Source organism: Eubalaena glacialis, chromosome 11, assembly GCF_028564815.1.
Source record: "Eubalaena glacialis isolate mEubGla1 chromosome 11, mEubGla1.1.hap2.+ XY, whole genome shotgun sequence".
NCBI classification, from domain to species: domain Eukaryota; kingdom Metazoa; phylum Chordata; class Mammalia; order Artiodactyla; family Balaenidae; genus Eubalaena; species Eubalaena glacialis.
In genome coordinates this window covers 107,027,201-107,045,698 of record NC_083726.1, presented here as the reverse complement: position 1 = coordinate 107,045,698, position 18,498 = coordinate 107,027,201, and the positions used below count along the sequence as shown (strand labels likewise).

Genomic DNA, 18,498 nt, shown 5'->3' with positions numbered 1-18,498 from the left:
TTCTGGTCTTCACTCACCCAGTCCAATCCTTCTTGTTTTTAAATTTCCTTACATCTAACTTCAACTCAGAAGCCTTTCACAACCAACTGAAATGATGTCACCTGTGATTCTTCTTATTGCCACTATCCCATCTGCTTGCACTGAAGGTAAATGCTTTATTCCTTTAATGCCTAATTCTTTACTAACAACCTGATGAGGCTGAGCTTCTAGTCTCATAAGTCATCATGCCCAGTGTCATTTATAAGCATTATGTGACACTGGGCATGATGTACATGGCAAGGATGGAGAACAGATCATTAAATAACTACTCTCCCTCAGTTTTTCCTATAAGGATTATAAAACCGTCCACATATTACATTAAATGCACCACAAATGTTTACCTGGTCTTTTTTCTTCCTACCTTGTACCTATTCTGGTTTCAGTCAGTCACCAAACCTGAGGTCATTGGAGGTTTCTACACCACGGTGTGCGTCTGGCGTACACATTAAAGAATGAAGGCGATGGCCGTAGACTGTTAGCGCCTGAGCGTGTTCCCTGTGAATGATGGATCCCGTGACACAGCTGATGCCTCCGGCGGGAGGACAGCAGGCCAGGTCCCACCAAGGCCTCCTTCACCACTCAGACATGCTGTAGAGAGAGGTCCTTTCTCATATTTATGTATAAACAGGTACCAGTTTTGATTTTATTTCATCATATTAACATTCATGACACATCAGAATGAGAAATGCACAATTCAACCATTCAACAGCTTGCCTTACTACAAAAGAACACTATATTCATATTAAACATTTATACAGTCTTCCCACCTAACTTTACAAATGTCCTAAACCATTTTCCAGCATTTCTCACGTAGAAGTCTAGTTCTGTCGTATAAAATCACCATCCCGTATCATCTGGTAGGCTCCAGGGCTCCCCCTCGGATTCCACGCGGCAAAGAGTCAGCCGCCGCCCTGCCCGGCCCTCAGCCACCCACGTGGCTCTGGGGCTGGCCCGAGAGGCTGCCCCTTCGGCAGGGCAGTCTCCATTCCAAGGGCTGATTACTCGAAGTTAGTGATTAAGGACCAAAGGGTGTAGCACAGGACCACATCGGTCACAGGAAGGAAGGGGACCATGGCCAAGAGAAATCCCAAATGATGGAAGGCCAATTCCGCCCAAAGATCGCATTAAAACCAAGTCCCACAACCCTCCTGAAACATACAGCATTGGAGCCATTAATTTCATTTCTCAAAAATGTTCCACAGTTGTGACCAGACTCTGGAAGCAGGGAGCTGTTACACGTTTGGTGCGTGTGTACATAACACATCAAAAATTACTGTGTGAAACCTTGATAATGTCTGATTACATCCAAAATTTACATGTATATAGAAAAGCTAAATCACTCTTAACAGAACTTTTCCAGTATGGTAACAACGCACTCCCTACGCAGTTTACTGTCTTCATTTTATACCCATATCATAGCCCATTATTTGTGCATAACCAGTTATGTTCTATGAAGCTCATAATCGTCACAATCAAGTCAGTTTTGAATCATGTCATTCTATGCTGGTTTTAGCAGTCACCATGGGAAACATGAAGTCACATCCAACTCACAGGACTGTCCATTTCTCACACGTAGAAAAACCTGAGATATGAGTCAGCAACTAGCTACACTTACAGTAAAGAACAACGCTAACACCCACCCACCACCCTAAAAAAAAGCTGCTGACGTGAATTAAGGCTTCAAAACAGGACCAGACTGTAGCTGACGAAACTCAAGCCCGTAAGTTTAAAAGCAGGTAAGCACTGTCACTTGTGTACTTGTTCTAATCACCTCCTCTTTTCAGCTGCCAGGATTGATTCCATAGTGATTGCAGGTCACGGACTGAGACCACTTGGTCCCGCTCCACTCTGATATGTCCGTTCTACTAAAAAATGCTGGGGTTAGTTTCCGAGAACAGCTTGGCTGTGTCTTTCCGCTCTGCTTGCAACGAAACAAACTTCAACCACCTTCTCCTCACCTTCCTACACTGTTTATCTCTGAACATTCGTTGCTTACCAAAGCCTCTCTCAGCCCTATCAGTATGAAAGTCTAATTATAGAAATACCACCTTGGTCGCATGTTAAGGGAAAAAAACCACTGAGAAAATAAGTTTCCTGCTTCTCCTCAATTAGCAATTGTACCTTCACTAATCCTTCCGCGGTTTTCTGCCTCCTGGTAGTTTCCTATAAGATTCTACCTTACCGTTCCATTTTCACAAAACGCATCTGCGCGATGAACCCGAAATGGAAGCTGTCTAGCGGGGCCGAGGACGTGACGGTGCTCCTGCTCTGCCGCCGAATAAATTCACGTCTGGCTTGAAACTGACCTTCATTGAAAGGGTTGACAACCCCATCTCGAACAACTCTTTGATTTATAAAGAGGGAGGTAGACTTGTTTAGCCTCCCAGCCTTAGCTTAAATCGTGATGCTGCCAGATTCCTGGCTGTTCAGTGGATCCTAGATCGCTTCCTTCCCTTCTTCACAAAGCTGAGAAGAAGAAAGAACAAATGAACGCCCTCCATCCAGGCCCAACTGGAAATGTGTGCAGAGACCGTCTGAACTGGTCTGAAAGGGGTGACTAGCTACCTGCCTGTTCACAAGGCCTAGAAAACGGGCCACCAAGCCTGGTAGTGGTGAAAGCCCCGACTTTCCGTCTGAGGTACTGGGGTTGCTCTATAGTAGATCTTGGCAAGGCCCCTAGTGGTCGGTCAGCAGAACGATGCTCGCATCGCTCGGCTGTCAGGTGCGCTGGGGTGTGTGAATCAGCTTTGGATGTGGTCATTTCTCTTGGATTTACCATTAGGTTCTGTTCCTAATAGGTTCTCCCCGCCCGACCCACAGGCTGGCTCAGTCTCAGCGCTAAGGTGCACTATGGAAGGGACCGGACAGGACTAGTGTTTGAGATCTCTCTTTGTAGCACAACAAGAAAATGGTGGGCGCTTCTGTCCTCAGACACCAAATAGAACTCGATTTAGTAAGAACGAGAGGATGTGCAGTCCACTGCATAGAATTGTTTCATGTGCCTGGGGGGAAAGCTAGCCTCTGCCCTTCCACTTGTGTTGAGAGAAATACTAGCTGCTCTCTCAAATGCAGATATTAGAACAACGGTGTTGATCCATGTTTTGCTTTTACACCATAGCTCCATTTTCCAAAAATATATATGTATGTACATATATATATTTCAGATTTACAGGGAATATTTTTTTGTGAACAAGGAAAAGAACTGTCCATAGAAGTCACAAGTGTCTTTCTTCTCAGGAGACCTCGATGATTTCCATGCTGCCTGAAAAGCTCGACTGGCTGCCCACCTTCCCCAGTTCCTCCCGCGACCGGTTTTCGGACATGATGCTCTCGCCAAACTCCATCTGGCAGCTTCTGCGTTTGAACTGCTTCTCGAAGGGACTCTCCTCGTGCCAGCTGCGCCGGGAGTCGGCCCTGTCGCTGGGCTTCTGCCGCCGGCGCACGGAGTGGCCCGGGTCGCCGCCGCAGGCGGGCAGCTGGCCGCAGCTGAAGGCCGGGGCGCCGGCGTGGCCTCCGTAGACGGCCGAGGCCGAGTAGAAGTGAGTGGGCTCAGGGGCGAAATACCAGCTCTTGGCCAAGGAGGGGGCGGAGGGCTGGGGGGCCAGGATGTCCGAGTGCCAGCCCTCGAGGCCCAGCCCGGCGGCGGCGGAGGGGGCCAGGTGCTGCTGGCTGGCCGAGAGGCCGAAGAGGAAGCGCGGCTGGCAGTGGTCCTCCACGCTCCCGCTGCGGGGCAGGGGCGACAGGAGCGGCCTCCCCGCGCGGGGCCGCGCGCCCTGGCCCTCGGGGGCCCTAGGAGGCTGGGGACCCCGGGGGGGGCCGGCCTCCTCCCGCTCCGGGCTGGCCTCCGGCGTCTGCTCCGACACCTCCCGCACCGGGGAGAACTGGCACGGCTTGCCGGCGCCCTCCAGGGCGGAGGAGGGCTTGTAGGGCTCCGGGGCCGCCTCCGGGGAGGAGAGACCGCGCAGGGGTGCGGCCGCGCCTGCCGACGGCGACACCGCCTTGATGTCCAGGGAGAAGGAGCGCTTGAGGCGGCCGCTGTCCTCCCGCCGGTCCGCGGGCAGGTGGAGCCCGTTGAGCGCCTGGACCAGGGGGCCGTCGTCGGGCGGCGAGGGCTGGGCGCCGGGCGCACCGGCGGGGGGCGCAGGCCGGGGCCCCGAGGCCTCCGGGGGAGCGGCGGCGGGGCGGGCGCGGGGCGGCCCGAGGGCCGGCTGGCCTCCCTGCCCGCCCTCCGCGGGGACGGCGACGGGGACGGGGACGGGGAGGGGCTCGCTTGGCTTCTCCAGGTGCAGCAGCTTCAGTTTGCTCTTGGACCCCGCCGCTCCGGTCTGGCTCTGAATCCTCTTCTCGTAGTCCAGGAGCTGGCCCAGAAAATTGAAGTTCGGAGATATAGTAGGTCTTTTTTCTTTCACAAATCTACGAAAAGAGGAAAAAACCAAAAAGCCTTGAATCTGACGACCACCTGTTATCGTAAGAATGTTATTAAGCTACAGAAGTGAAGAGCTGAGACGGAATCACCCGAGAGACCCTCCCAAGACCTTTGTCAGGTGGCTGCTCTAAAACTTCGGGCAGGGGGTCAAGGAGGAGAGGAGGGCCTCTGCATCGGGGAGCTTTACAGCCTGAGCCCGGAAGTGCTAGGAAGCAGGGGGCCAGGCCCCTAAAGTTCTAGGTTGAGCCTCCTTATTTTCAAGGACCCAAGGCTTCCAGTGCAACTGGTAAGAGAGGATTCTTCCCTCACCGCCTGGGATGACACCGCCTCCCCCCGCCCCACACCGGTGCTGCCATCAGAAGTACAGCTTAACAGCCGTGGGCCACCTTCAGCTTCCCAACATCAAAGGCCCCACAGCCACTTCAAGACGTTGCACATTTTTAATTAACGATCAAAAGAGAGTATCAGATGGCCAGGGCATCACAGCACACACTTGCGAGTTCCTTCCCTTCGGATTCAGTGTGACAGAATAACCAGCTACACAGTGGTCTCTGTCTGCTGAGCACTACGCTAATGCACTAAAGAGAGTATTCGCTCACTCAGCTCTCAAACCTGCCCTCTGTCAGGTGGGTGTAATTACTCCCATCACAGAGGTACACAGAGTCCTTAGGTGACTTGCCCCAAATCACACAGCTACTAAAGGATGGTGCCGGGATTCAAAACCAGGTCTAGGGACTTCCCTGGTGGCGCAGTGGTTAAGACTCCGCGCTCCCAACGCGGGGGACCTGGGTTCAGTCCCTGGTCAGGGAACTAGATCCCACACGCATGCCGCAACTAAGGAGCCGGCAAGCCGCAACTAAGGAGGCCGCCTGCGCAGCTAAGACCCAGCGCAACCAAATCAATATATATTAAAAAAGAAAAAAACCAGGTCTGATGTCGGGGTTCATTTCTGTAACCACCTTGTTTAAAAAAGAGTCATCAAGGGATCAAAACTAGTAATAAACAGCTTTTATGTTTCACTGTAGAAACAGAGACTCTTTCTTTAGAAATAGTAGATATATTCTTCAGTGGCCCCTGACCCTTAAGACACTTGTCAGAAGATGCAGGAGTGCAACTACACTGAAAATTTGTATTTGAATCAGGAGGAAAGAGAAAATTCCAAAATAAACTCCTTGGAAATCAGTCACCTAAAGCAAATTAATGAAGCCAGAAATAACTGCCTCAACTGTGACAAGTTTAAATACAGGATCCTCGTGATGAGACCTCGTAACAGGATATAAGGGTGGCTTCCCTGCTGGTTTCTACTGGGCGCAGGAGGACCTTAGGGAGAAGCCAGAGTGGAGGACGAGGAGTGATGCGGACACAGGGAGGACCCGCCTCCTCAGTTCCTTCCTCAAGTGAGAAGCTGTTCAGGTAGCTCATTTCTTTTTTCCAGATTTTCCAATTTTAGAAGAAAGTCCAGTTGTTACAGGAGGCCTGGCTCCACGTGCCTATATTTATTGATCCTTTGTCACACGCAAACTAACCGCCTCTATCCAACAAGATACACAGAGGACTCCGATTCACGCGTCCCTGGACACAACCCCAGTCCTCGGTGCTGCTGTCACTGGCTGCCTTCTGTCTGGAGAAAGGGGGGTGGAGGCAACCCACTCCAAATTATACACTTCAAAATCTGGGCAACTCTATGCACAGCCGCATGCGAATCAGGTTAGAGCACACCCTCACTCCACACACAAACATAAACTCAAAATGGCTTAGAGACTTAAGTATAAGACATGACACCATAAAACTCCTAGAAGAGAACATAGGCAAAACATTCTCTGACATAAATTGTACCAGTGTTTTCTTAGGTCAGTCTCCCAAGGCAATAGAAATAAAAGCAAAAATGAACAAATGGGACCTAATCAAACTTACAAGCTTTTGCACAGCAAAGGAAACCATAAATAAAAAGACAACCTGTGGACTGGGAGAAAATATTTGCAAATGATGATGTGACTAAAAAGGGCTTAATTTCCAAAATATACAAATAGCTCGTACAATTCAATAACAAAAAAAAAAAACCCAATCAAAAAATGGGCAGAAGACCTAAATAGACATTTCACCAAAGGAGACATACAGATGGCCAATAGGCACATGAAAAGATGCTCATCGTCGCTAATTATTAGAGAAATGCAAATCAAAACTACAATGAGGTATCACCTCACACAGGTCAGAATGACCATCATTAAGTCTACAAATAATACGTGTTGGAGAGGGCGTGGAGAAAAGGGTACCCTCCTACACTGTTGGTGGGAATGTAAATTGGTGCAGCCACTATGGAGAACAGTATGGAGGTTCCTCAAGAAAACTAAAACTAGAGTTGCCATATGATCCAGCAGTCCCACTCCTGGGCATATCCCCAGACAAAACCATAATTTGAAAAGATACATGCACCCCTATGTTCACAGCAGCACTATTCACAATAGCCAAGACATGGAAACAACCTAAATGTCCATCAACAGATGAAAGGATAAAGAAGATGTGGCATACACACACACACATACACACATACATACAATGGAATGTTAACCATAAAAAAGAATGAAACAATGCCATTTGCACCAACATGGATGGACCTAGAGATTATCATACTAACTGAAGTAAGTCGGAAAGAGAAAGACAAATACCATATGATATCACTTATATGTGGAATCTAAAATATGACACAAGTGAACATATCTATGAAACAGAAATAGACTCACAGACATACAGAACTGACTTGTGGTTGCTGAGGGGGTGTGGGAGAGGGAAGGATTGGGAGTTTGGGATTAGCAGATGCAAACTATTACATATAGGATGGATAAACAACAAGGTCCTATTGTATAGCCCAGGGAACAATATTCAATATCCTGTGATAAACCACATGGAAAAGAATATGAAAAAGAATATATGTATGTATAAATGAATCACTTTGCTGTATAGCAGAACTTAACACAACACCGTAAATCAACTATATACTTCAATAAAATTTTTTTAAAAATCTAAGCAACGCTAGATTGCAGGAAATTCTACTCAACGAACGGAGTTTGACAATTATTTGGTTTTATACTTGCATATATTGGGATTTTTCCACAGTGAAAGAGACACAAAATCTGAAGCACGGTAGTAATTCTATAATGAGTATTCTCCTGGAGCGTTTCTTTCTCATGTGTAAATTAGAACAAATGATATTTCCCCAACTAGGCAAAGATATAAACTCAAGTAACAGGATGGAGATCTCTGTATTTGCTCTTGCTTAAACTTAAGAAGTAGCTGAGGATGAACTTGATACCTGTGAGGGCAGAATTAGTGCTAAATTATAAAAATGCATTTTTCTCCAATCTTTGAAAAACCATTTAAAAATCCAGTCACCTGTAAAGAGTATAACTAAAATCATCATGATCTGCTTTAACGTGGTCACCACCACCCTCTCCCCACCCCCTCCATGTCTTCTCATGCTTCAGGTCAAAGGAGAAGCCAGTCTCACAGGGCATGTTCCTGTCCTCACCTGTAAGCTTCATCCAAGGACATATCCATCCTCTTCATGATGTAGGCGATGGCGATGGTGGCAGAGCGAGAGATCCCTGCCAAGCAGTGCACTAGGACACATCCATTGGAGGCTTTTGCTTTCTCTGTATGAGTCAAATTCAGAACGGGTCATTAATGACAACTTTGTTCAGCAGTGAAATCTTATTTCCATTTACTCACACAATGTCTTTCATCTGGCAACTCGAAGTAAAGCCCATCTATTTACCTATTTTTCCTTTCAATATTCTTTTAAGGAGGTAGGGGAAGATGATTTCCCCACGATTTACATATAGAACAATGAAGGTCCACATGTGTTAATAAACAATGTGTCCCTAATGTGTGTCAGTTTGCCTCTTATTCAGTACTTTTCACCATGTATTTTTTACATTATTTTAATAACTTTCCCTGAGTATAAATCACACATTGTGATCACGTGATTCTACTTGTTTAGTGTAGAAAACTTCAGAAATACAGAATAGTATAAAGAAAATAACATCCAAAATCCTAAGATTTAGCTAATATTTTGTTTACCTATGTTGTCTGATAGTTAAGTTTTTTTCGAATTACGTAAGAGATACATTTTTTTCCAGTTTTGAGATATAAGTGACATATAACATTGTACTTTAGGTGTATGACATAATGATTTGATATATATGAGCAATTAAATTAAAAATTTTTTTTTTCATTTTAAACATATGCGACACACATTAACTGTGTAAAAAGCAGGGAGGTGGGGATGGGGAGAGACTTAATCACAGTGATACCACATCACGACGCAAAGAGACGCCAAGTCAAGCAATTTGTAAAATGCCGACTCCTAGAATCCACCTTCCTATAATTTCCCTATTTTTCTCTGGGAGACTTTTCTGTGTGTCATAAAGTGGCTCACTTAACTTTACTTGCTGAATTTAAGAAGAAGCCATGTGTGTACCATGAATCAGTTTCAGTAGGTCACCTTAATGAGGACCAAGGGAACTCTGACCTCTTCCTTGATATCCAGGAGATACTTTTTTTTTTTTTTTTTTTTTTAATTATTTATTTATTTATTTATTTATGGCTGCGTTGGGTCTTCGTTTCTGTGCGAGGGCTTTCTCCAGTTGCGGCGAGCGGGGGCCATTCTTCATCGCGGTGCGCGGGCCTTTCACTGTCGCGGCCTCTCTTGTTGCGGAGCATAGGCTCCAGACGCGCAGGCTCAGTAATTGTGGCTCACGGGCCTAGTTGCTCCGTGGCATGTGGGATCTTCCCAGACCAGGGCTCGAACCCGTGTCCCCTGCATTGGCAGGCAGATTCTCAACCACTGCGCCACCAGGGAAGCCCCCAGGAGATACTTTCTGACTGCGTCATGCTAATTCCCCGTAACATGGTAGAAGGACTCGTGGACACCGTTAGAACCAAGAACCAAGGAAATTCGATGGCACGGTACTGCCATCTCTCACTGTAGGTGAGCTTTAAAAGCTTTCTCGTGGACATGGATGAAGTTATCCCACAGCCTGGAAGCAACTACCATTTTAGCCAGTACAGTGACTACCTTATATCTGAACAATTACGTATGTGCTTACCCTTTACCTGCACGCTGCTGCCATGAGCTAAATTCTTCCCTTTTCATCCTTGTTTTCATTGATAACTACCAAAAGTTTACTAAACCTTATGTTAAAGTTCTTGTAATTAACAAGGTATCCAGGGAATCTGCTCTGGCAGCTGAATAATACAATATACAATACAATAATACTTCAATCTCACCACCTCTGTTATACATATAACAAATTCCCAACGTATAGGACTTATTGTTATGTACAAAACACCATAGAGCTTTAAGGTACTACATGAACAATCAAGCAGCTTCCCTTTAGACAGGGAAATCAAACACAATAAAACAATAACAAATGAACACAAAACAACATTGAAACAAAGAAAAAAGGACACGCTATACAACCTAACAGTATATAAACACATGTACGTAAAGTCCAAGCCTTCCTGGGCTACACAGCTCTCTTCCTCCTCGCAACTATTCAGTATTTAGCCTATACTGCTGTTAGTATTTCCTCTTTCACCTTGGCTGCTAAGAAGCCCAAAGCTAAGGTGTTCACTCAATTTCAAGAGATAACTGTAATTCAGATTTTACTGTGCCTTTCCTAGTCCCGTATTACCTGGTTCTTGCCCTTCTGTCCCACTTTAATGGGTATGTGTGTGCATGTGTGTTATCTTTTGAGCCCAACCTCTTACTGTAAGCTGCTTCAAATTCTTATTGGAAGTAGGCTGGCTTTAAATATTTTTTTAATGTTGACAGTACTCTCTCATCATTTTTAATAATTATCGCGAAACTAGACTAGGAGGACCGAGAAGGGTCTTGCTTCTAACACTCCCCCAAAGGGTTTAACACTGAGCACACAGTGTGAACCCAGTAAATACTGGCTGGCTGACCGATACATATTTTAAAAGGTAATCTTTATAAAAAATTTGAAAAAGGCTGGAAGGAAATAAAGCAATGATGATAACAGATGTGTTAGGATGTTGAGGTTACAGGTTTCTTTTTCAAATGTTCCGCATGGTACTTATACTGTTTTTACAATTACAACTGCTTTGACGATATATTTTAAAAATCGAACTAAAAAGTGATTATACTGAAGTGGGGTTCATTAGAACACATTTCTTGGCAGAATTGAGTGCTAAACTGAGTCTCTTCAGGCAAAGGAGGTAATACCTGTTGACCTGGCGGAGAGGAGAAGGGAAACATTTGAGAAAGACCCACGGTGGGGCTGGACAACCACTCAGAAAACAGCCTTGGCTGGTGCACGCTGGGCGGGAAGTGACCGGAGAGGAGGGTTCAGAGGTGGGAAGCAGGTGTTGGAGAGTCTGGGAATGTTGGGCTAAGGACTCGAGGCAATTAAGGAGCCTCTGCAGGTTCCTGAATAGGGGGCAACAAGAAGGCACTGACGGGGAAAACTGGAAATAAAAAAAAGCAGGTTGCCACTACAACAATCCAGGAATTAAACAAGATGTATCTATTTTTTCAATTTTATCTATTTTTCAGTTTTTTCTATTTTATCAATTCTAGGTTAAAAAAAGAGAGGATAACAAATGAAATGGGTTAAGAGGGAGTCAGTGACAGGGAGAAGTTAAAGAGGCTAAAAAGAAGGAAGAAATAACTGAGGTGACAGAGTACAGCTCTAAGAAAAAATAGAAAAGGACTTAGATAATTTTTAAAATAAAGCTACTATTTATTAGAGCCAATTATGAGTCAGGCACCTTGCAAGGTGTTTTACATGCATCATCTATTTTAATCCAAACAATATCCCTGAAAGGTAGAAACATTATCTTTAGTCTCCAGATCAGGAAACTGAGGAACAGAAGTTTTAGTAACTCACCTGGAATCACTTAACTGATAATCAAATACAGTTTGGCTCCAAAGCACATACTCTTAATTACCTCCCTGGATTGCCTACAGAAGCCCTGAGTTTGCGGTGGGTGAGGCGGAGCAGGAGCCCGTGCGAGCAGCCAGCTGGGCCGGGGGCCCTGGTCAGTGACTCGGGGCACAGACGGGTAAATGCGCTCGCCGCTGCCTGCGTCCACTAGGAGTAAAGGCAACACCCCATGAAAACTGCGTCCTTCCAACAAACCTTACTGAACAAACAAACTTATTGAAATTTAACCTGAATACTAAAAACTATGAGCCTATAAGTTATTAAGTCCTGGTATGAGGGTATGTCTTCAAATTATATTCTCTGCCATGACTAACCATAGCTTAAAACAGCCTGGACGAGACTAGCAACTGTAGTGAACATGGGCTGAATTCCACAGTGGGCTGGACGTGTTGCCCTGGATCGTCTGGGTGGGAAAAGGATGGTGGCCCTAACAGTAAACAGGGCCAAGCAAGTGAACTACTGGTAAGTAAAAACATCTTCAGATATACAATAAATCACGATACATATTTGGGTGGGTATTTCACCAACCAGCAACATGGTAAAATTCCTTTTGTAGGAATTAAAAGTGGCCAAGAGCTCCAATGAAAGAAGAAAGTAAGCTGGGGGCAAAGTTATTCATATTCTCTCTTTTCTACCAACCTCCTAAAGCTTAGACATTGTCATGACTTAACAGAATCAGGTTCTAGTCTAAATAGATTCTGAAATCGCACTTTTAGCTGAAATTAGAGCCAATCATCTCTGGATCAATGTGACATGCAATGGGAACATTAACTATAACTGTCGTCTTTTAAAGAGGCAAACGTTGAACGATATGCTGAATATTTCCTAGAAGTAGAATGGTGGGGAGGATTAATTTGGGGAGTTTTGTTTGTGATTATTTTAATATGAATTATCAAGCCATTTATCTTCAGGTGTTTCACAGAATGCATGCCAATTAAAGAGGAGACGACTTGGCAATCTGAAATCTTGAAAAAAAAGAGATCTGTTTCAGAATTGCCCGAAGTTCCAAAAGCACTGTCTAGAAAATTCTTCTCGCAGATGAAGGATATAGTGAGGGGCTTAATTTACATAGTTTCACTGTTTAAAAGGAACTAGTTCTTTTTTTTTGAACTTTCAGTAACCAATTCAGAGTATTTAATTATGGATGAGGGTGCTCAAACGTGTGTGACTAGGGGGAAAACTAACGAAAACTCTTCACACGGACATCAAGAGTCACACCCTGTTATGCCGCTCAAGAGCAAAGAACGCGTCTCCTCGGTTTAGCCACTTTCCACCAAAACCACATTTCAAATACACATCATCGATTTCCTACCAGCAGACCTGATCCCGAGGCACCAAAATGTCACAACAGCACCAGAAGCTGGGAGTCAGGGAGGCTCCAGGGCTGACGGGCCCAGTGAGCAGGACAAAGTACAGTCCGCACCAGACCCTGTCACAGACAACGCCAAGGAATGACCACACAAGTATTAGAGAGAGTGTGTGTGAGTGTGTGTGTGTGTGTGTGTGTTGGAATTTCATTAGATCCAATACTACTTGAAATTACTGGCACACGGACTGAGGCTTAGGAATCTTGTGACATAAAGACTTTAAAGGTAATGGGATTTGTTTTCACAGGATTTGACTTTTCTCTGGGGAAAACATAGCAGCAAGGCAGAAACAGTTTAAGGAATGCCACCACAGTTTCCAAAAGTCTTTTTATAGGATTTGACGAAGTGGGTAAAAAGTTTAATCCCAATCACAGATCCCATTAGGCTTAACCCTGGTAGTGTTAAAGTTAGCTAGGATGTCACAAGGCTAGTCCCTTAGGGATGGCATGGCACACACACATCACCTTGGCCACTAAATGAGATAAGCAGCATCATGTGTTTTCAGACTTTTGAACTGTATGAAATAGGTTCCTTTTCTCTAATGGAAAAAAAAGGGGAGGAAGGGAGGGAGGGATATACCTCTACATGAGACTATAACCCAAAGGGCTTGTAATATTACTTGAGCTACTCACCAATGAAATCTACTGATTTGTCCAACCACGGCAAAATTTTCTCACAAAAGCTATCATTCACAGGCACTCGCAGGAAATGAGATTCAGGGATAAAGTCAGGCTTGGGACAGGTGTTGCTGGCATTTAACACATAACCAATCCCATTCTGTTGCATCAGCTCCTAGGGAGGGAAAGAGCAATTAAAGTAACTAATAACATACTAGCATGATCATTTTTAAAGAGAAAAGTTTAGCATAATGATTAAAATGACTAGTTTCCGTGAAACAATCAGACTACATTCAATCAGTGAAATCCAATAAAACTAGCACAATGACATGTAAAGACTTAAGTTTAAAGCAGAATCTAAAACTGAAGTATAGTTAATTTACAATGTGTTAGTTTCAATTGTATGTCAAAGTGATTCAGTTATACATATATATATATTTAGATTCTTTTCCATTATAGGTTATTATAAGATACTGAGTATAGTTCCCTGTGCTATACAGTATGTCCTTGTTGTTTATCTATTTTACATATAGTAGTGTGTATATGTTAATCCCAAATTCCTCATTTATCCCTCCCTACCACCTTTCCCCTTTGGTAACCATAAGTTTGTTTTCTATGCCTGTGAGCCTATTTCCGTTTTGTAAATAAGTTCATTTGTATCCTTTTTTCTTTTTAGATTCCACATATAAGTGATATCATATTTGTCTTTCTCTGACTCACTTCACTTAATATGATAATCTCTAGGTCCAACCGTGTTGCTGCAAATGGCATTATTTCATTCCTTTATATGGCTAAATAGTATTCCATTATATTATATATTATACTATACTATATACACCATATATATATATATATATTTTTTTAAACTTATGATCTGGCTCTCTTTTTTTTTTTTTAATTATTTATTTATTTATTTATTTATTTATTTATGGCTGTGTTGGGTCTTCGTTTCTGTGCGAGGGCTTTCTCTAGTTGTGGCAAGTGGGGGCCACTCTTCATCGCGGCGCACGGGCCTCTCACTATCGCGGCCTCTCTTGTTGCGGAGCACAGGCTCCAGACGCGCAGGCTCAGCAATTGTGGCTCACGGGCCTAGTCGCTCCGTGGCATGTGGGATCTTCCCAGACCAGGGCTCAAACCCGTGTCCCCCGCATTGGCAGGCAGATTCTCAACCACTGCGCCACCAGGGAAGCCCCCCACCATATATTCTTTAACCATTCATCTGTCGATGGGCATTTAGGTTGCTTCCATGTCTTGGCTATTGTAAATAGTGCTGCAATGAACAGTGGGTTGTGTGTATTTTTTCAAATTATGGTTTTCTCCAGATATATGCCCAGGAGTGGGATTGCAGGATCATAAGGTAGCTCTATTTTCAGTTTTTTAAGGAACCACCATACTGTTCTCCGTAGTTGCTGTAACAATTTACCTTCCCGCCAACAGTGTAGTAGGGTTCCCTTTTCTCCACACCCTCTCCAGCATTTATTATTTGTAGACTTTATAATGATGACCATTCTGACTAGTATGAGGTGATACCTCATTGTAGTTTTGATCTGCATCTCTCTAATGATTAGCAATACTGAACATCTTTCCATATGCCTATTGGCCATCTTTGTGTCTTCTTTGGAGAAACGTCTGTTTAGGTCTTCTGCCAACTTTTTGATTGGGTTTTTTTTTTATATATATATATATATTAACCTGTATGAGCTGTTTGTATAATTTGGAAATTAATCCCTTGTCAGTAGCATCGTTTGCAAATATTTTCTCCCATTCTGTAGATTGTCTTTTTGTTTTGTTTATGGTTTCCTTTGATGTGCAAAAGCTTTTAAGTTTAATTAGATCTCATTTATTTATTTTTGTTTTTATTTCCATTACTCTAGGAGACGGCCTGAAAAAGATATTGCTGCGATTTATGTCAGAGTGTTCTGCCTATGTTTTCCTCTAGGAGTTTTATGGTTTCCAGTCCTACATTTAGGTCTTTAATCCATTTTGAGTTTATTTTTGTATATGGTGTTAGAGAATGTTCTAATTTCATATTTTTACATGCAGCTGTCCAGTATTCCCAGCACCATTTACTGAAGTGACTTTTTCTCCATTGTATATTCTTGCCTCCTTTGTCATAGATTGACCATAAGTGTGTGGGTTTATTTCTGGGCTTTCTATCCCGTTCTGTTGATCCGTGTGTCTGTTTTCGTGCCCAGTACCTTACTGTTTTGATCACTGTAGATTTGTAGTATAGTCTGAAGTCAGGGATCCTGATTCCTCCAGCTCCGTTCTTCCTTCTCAAGATTGTCTTGGCTATTCGGGGTCTTTGTGTTAACATACATACAAATTAAAAAAATTTTTTGTTCTAGTTCTGTGAAAAATGCCATTGATAATTTGATAGGAATTGCACTGAATGTGTAGATTGCCTTGGGGAGTACGGTCTTTTAACAATACTGATTCTTCCAATCCAAGAACATGGTATATCTTTCCATCATGTTGTGTTCAATTTCTTTCATCAGCGTCTTACAGTTTTCAGAGTACAGGTCTTTTGCCTTCTTAGGTAGGTTTATTCCTAGGTATTTTATTCTTTTTGATGTGATGGTAAATGGGACTGTTTCCTTAATTTCTCTGATATTTTGTTGTTAGTGTATAGAAATGCAACATATTTCTGCATATTAATTTCATATCCAGCAACTTTACTGAATTCATGGATGAGCTCTAGTAGTTTTCTGGTAGCGTCTCTAGGATTTTCTATGTATAGTAGCATGTCATCTGCAAACAGTGACAGTTTTACTTCTTTTCCAATTTGGATTCTTTTTATTTCTTTTTCTTCTCTGATTTCTGTGGCTAGGACTTCCAAAACTATGTTGAATAAAAATGGCAACAGTGGGCATCCTTGTCTTGTTCCTGATCTTAGAGGAAATCCTTTTAGCTTTTCACCATTGAGTATGATCTTAGCTGTGGGTTTACTGTATATGGCTTAATTATGTTGAGGTACATTCCCTCTATGCCCACTTTCAGAAGTTTTTTTTTTATTATTATAAATGGATGTTGAATTTTATCAAAAGCTTTTTCTGCATCTACTGAGATAATCCTATGATTTTTACTCTTCAATTTGTTAATGTGGTGTATATCACACTGACAGATTTGTGGATATTGAAAAGTCCTTGCATCCCTGGGATAAATCCCACTTGATCATGATGTATGATGCTTTTAATGTATTGCTGGAGTCGGTTTGCTAGTATTTTGTTGAGGATTTTTGCATCTATGTTCATCAGTGATATTGGCCTGTAATTTTTTCTTTTTTTGTGATATCTTTGTCTGGTTTTGGTATCAAGGTGATGGTAGCCTCATAGAATGAGTTCAGAAGTGTTCCTTCCTCTGCAATTTTTTGGAATAGTTTCAGTAGGATAGGTGTTAATTCTTCTCTAAATGTTTGGTAGAATTCACCTGTGAAGCTATCTGGTCCTGGACTTTTGCTTGTTGGGAGTTTTAGAATTACTGATCCAATTTCAGTACTGGTAATTGGTCTGTTCATATTTTCTATTTCTTCCTAGTTCAGTCTTGGGAGAGTGTACTTGTATCTTTCTAAGAATTTGTCCGTTTCTTCTAGGTTGTCTACTTTATTGGCATATAGTTGCTCATAGTAGTCTCCTATGATCTTTTGTATTTCTGTGGTGTAGGTTGTAACTTCCTTGTCACTTCTGATTTCATTGATTTGGGCCCTCTCCCTTTTTTCCTTGATGAGTCTGGCTAAACGTTTATCAATTTTGCTTATCTTTTCAAAGAACCAGCTTTTAGCTTCACTGATCTTTTCTATTGTTTTTTTAGTCTCTATTTCATTTATTTATGCTCTGATTTCTTTCCTTCTGCTAACTTTGGGTTTTGTTTGTTCTCCTTTCTCTAGTTGCTTTAGGCATAAGGTTTAGGTTGTTTATTTGAGATTTTTCTTGTTTCCTGAGGTAAATTTGTATCACCATAAACTTCTCTCTTAGAATTGCTTTTGTTGCATCCTGTAGGTTTTGGATCGTCGTGTTTTCATTTTCATTTGTCTCAAGGTATTTTCTGATTTCCTCTTTGATTTCTTCAGTTATCCACTGGTTGTTCAGTAGCATATTGTTTAGCCTCCATGTGTTTGTGTTTTTTGCAGTTTTCTTCCTGTAGCTGATTTCTAGCCTCATAGCGTTGTGGTTGGAAAAGATGCCTGATATGATTTCAGTTTTCTTAAATTTATTGAGGGTTTAAAGCGGAATTTTTTAAGGGCAAAATAGGCTGTTTAGAAGATCACACATCACTAATATAGTCAATTCTCTATTATCTTCATTACTAGAGAGAGAAGTGGAACAAAGAACAGAAAATAAAACCACGACAGTTTACTATGACTTTCCCCTCCTTGGCAACTATGTAAATTTATTATGACCATGTTAGATGTAATCCCCAAATGCATGAATAAGTGCATTGATTTACAAGATTTGGGAGTATGCTAGAATACTTTTGTTTGTTTGTTTTGTTTATTTTGTGCTATGACTTCAGAATATATGCACACACAATGAGAACATTTTCTTCCCAAACCGAACATGCTGGTTGTTCTCTAAGATACAGTCCTAGGCCATCTTCTGGCTGTAAATACTCTCTCTGAAGGCTGACTCTGTTTCCGTAGTTTTAATTATCACCTCTACATGCTGATGACTCTTAAATAAATAAATACACACACACACACACACACACACACACACACTCTTTAATTTTTGACACGTATTTCCAGCTGCTTCCTGGATATCTCTATTTGGATGTTCCTCAGGACCTTCAAACTCAAAGTGTCAGAAACACAGTACATTCTCTTTCTCCCTTCTCTGCCTCAAATTCTTGTTTCCTCTCTGTAATCCAAAACCGGTTTTTGGTAATAACATCCACCCAGACACTTGAGCTAGAAAATGGGATCATTTCATCCCGTTTTTCTTCCTCACCACCCCCATCCTAATGTTGCCAAACCCTCCTGCTATCACCCCTCCCGTCCAGCCTTTCTCTCTGTTCCCAGTCGCTGCTCAGTGGTAAGCCCTCACCATGGTAGCAAAAAAGCCAACAGGGAGCTTTTGAAGTTT

At 42.9% G+C, this 18,498-nt stretch overlaps 1 protein-coding gene across 8 annotated transcripts in view; it reads right to left on the bottom strand.

The window, feature by feature from the left end:
- Window positions 1-669: 669 nt before the first annotated feature.
- The window catches only part of DUSP16 (dual specificity phosphatase 16), an 85,793-nt gene continuing 67,964 nt past the window's right edge, over window positions 670-18,498 (bottom strand). For all 8 annotated transcript variants that reach the window (XM_061205334.1, XM_061205338.1, XM_061205332.1 and 5 more), the window contains 3 exons: window positions 13,433-13,592; window positions 7,992-8,115; window positions 670-4,452 (listed from right to left, as the gene is read on the bottom strand). In XM_061205334.1, the coding sequence (XP_061061317.1) occupies window positions 3,273-4,452; window positions 7,992-8,115; window positions 13,433-13,592 (1,464 nt within the window). In that variant the 3' untranslated portion in view covers window positions 670-3,272. The remainder of the gene's footprint in view (window positions 4,453-7,991; window positions 8,116-13,432; window positions 13,593-18,498) is intronic.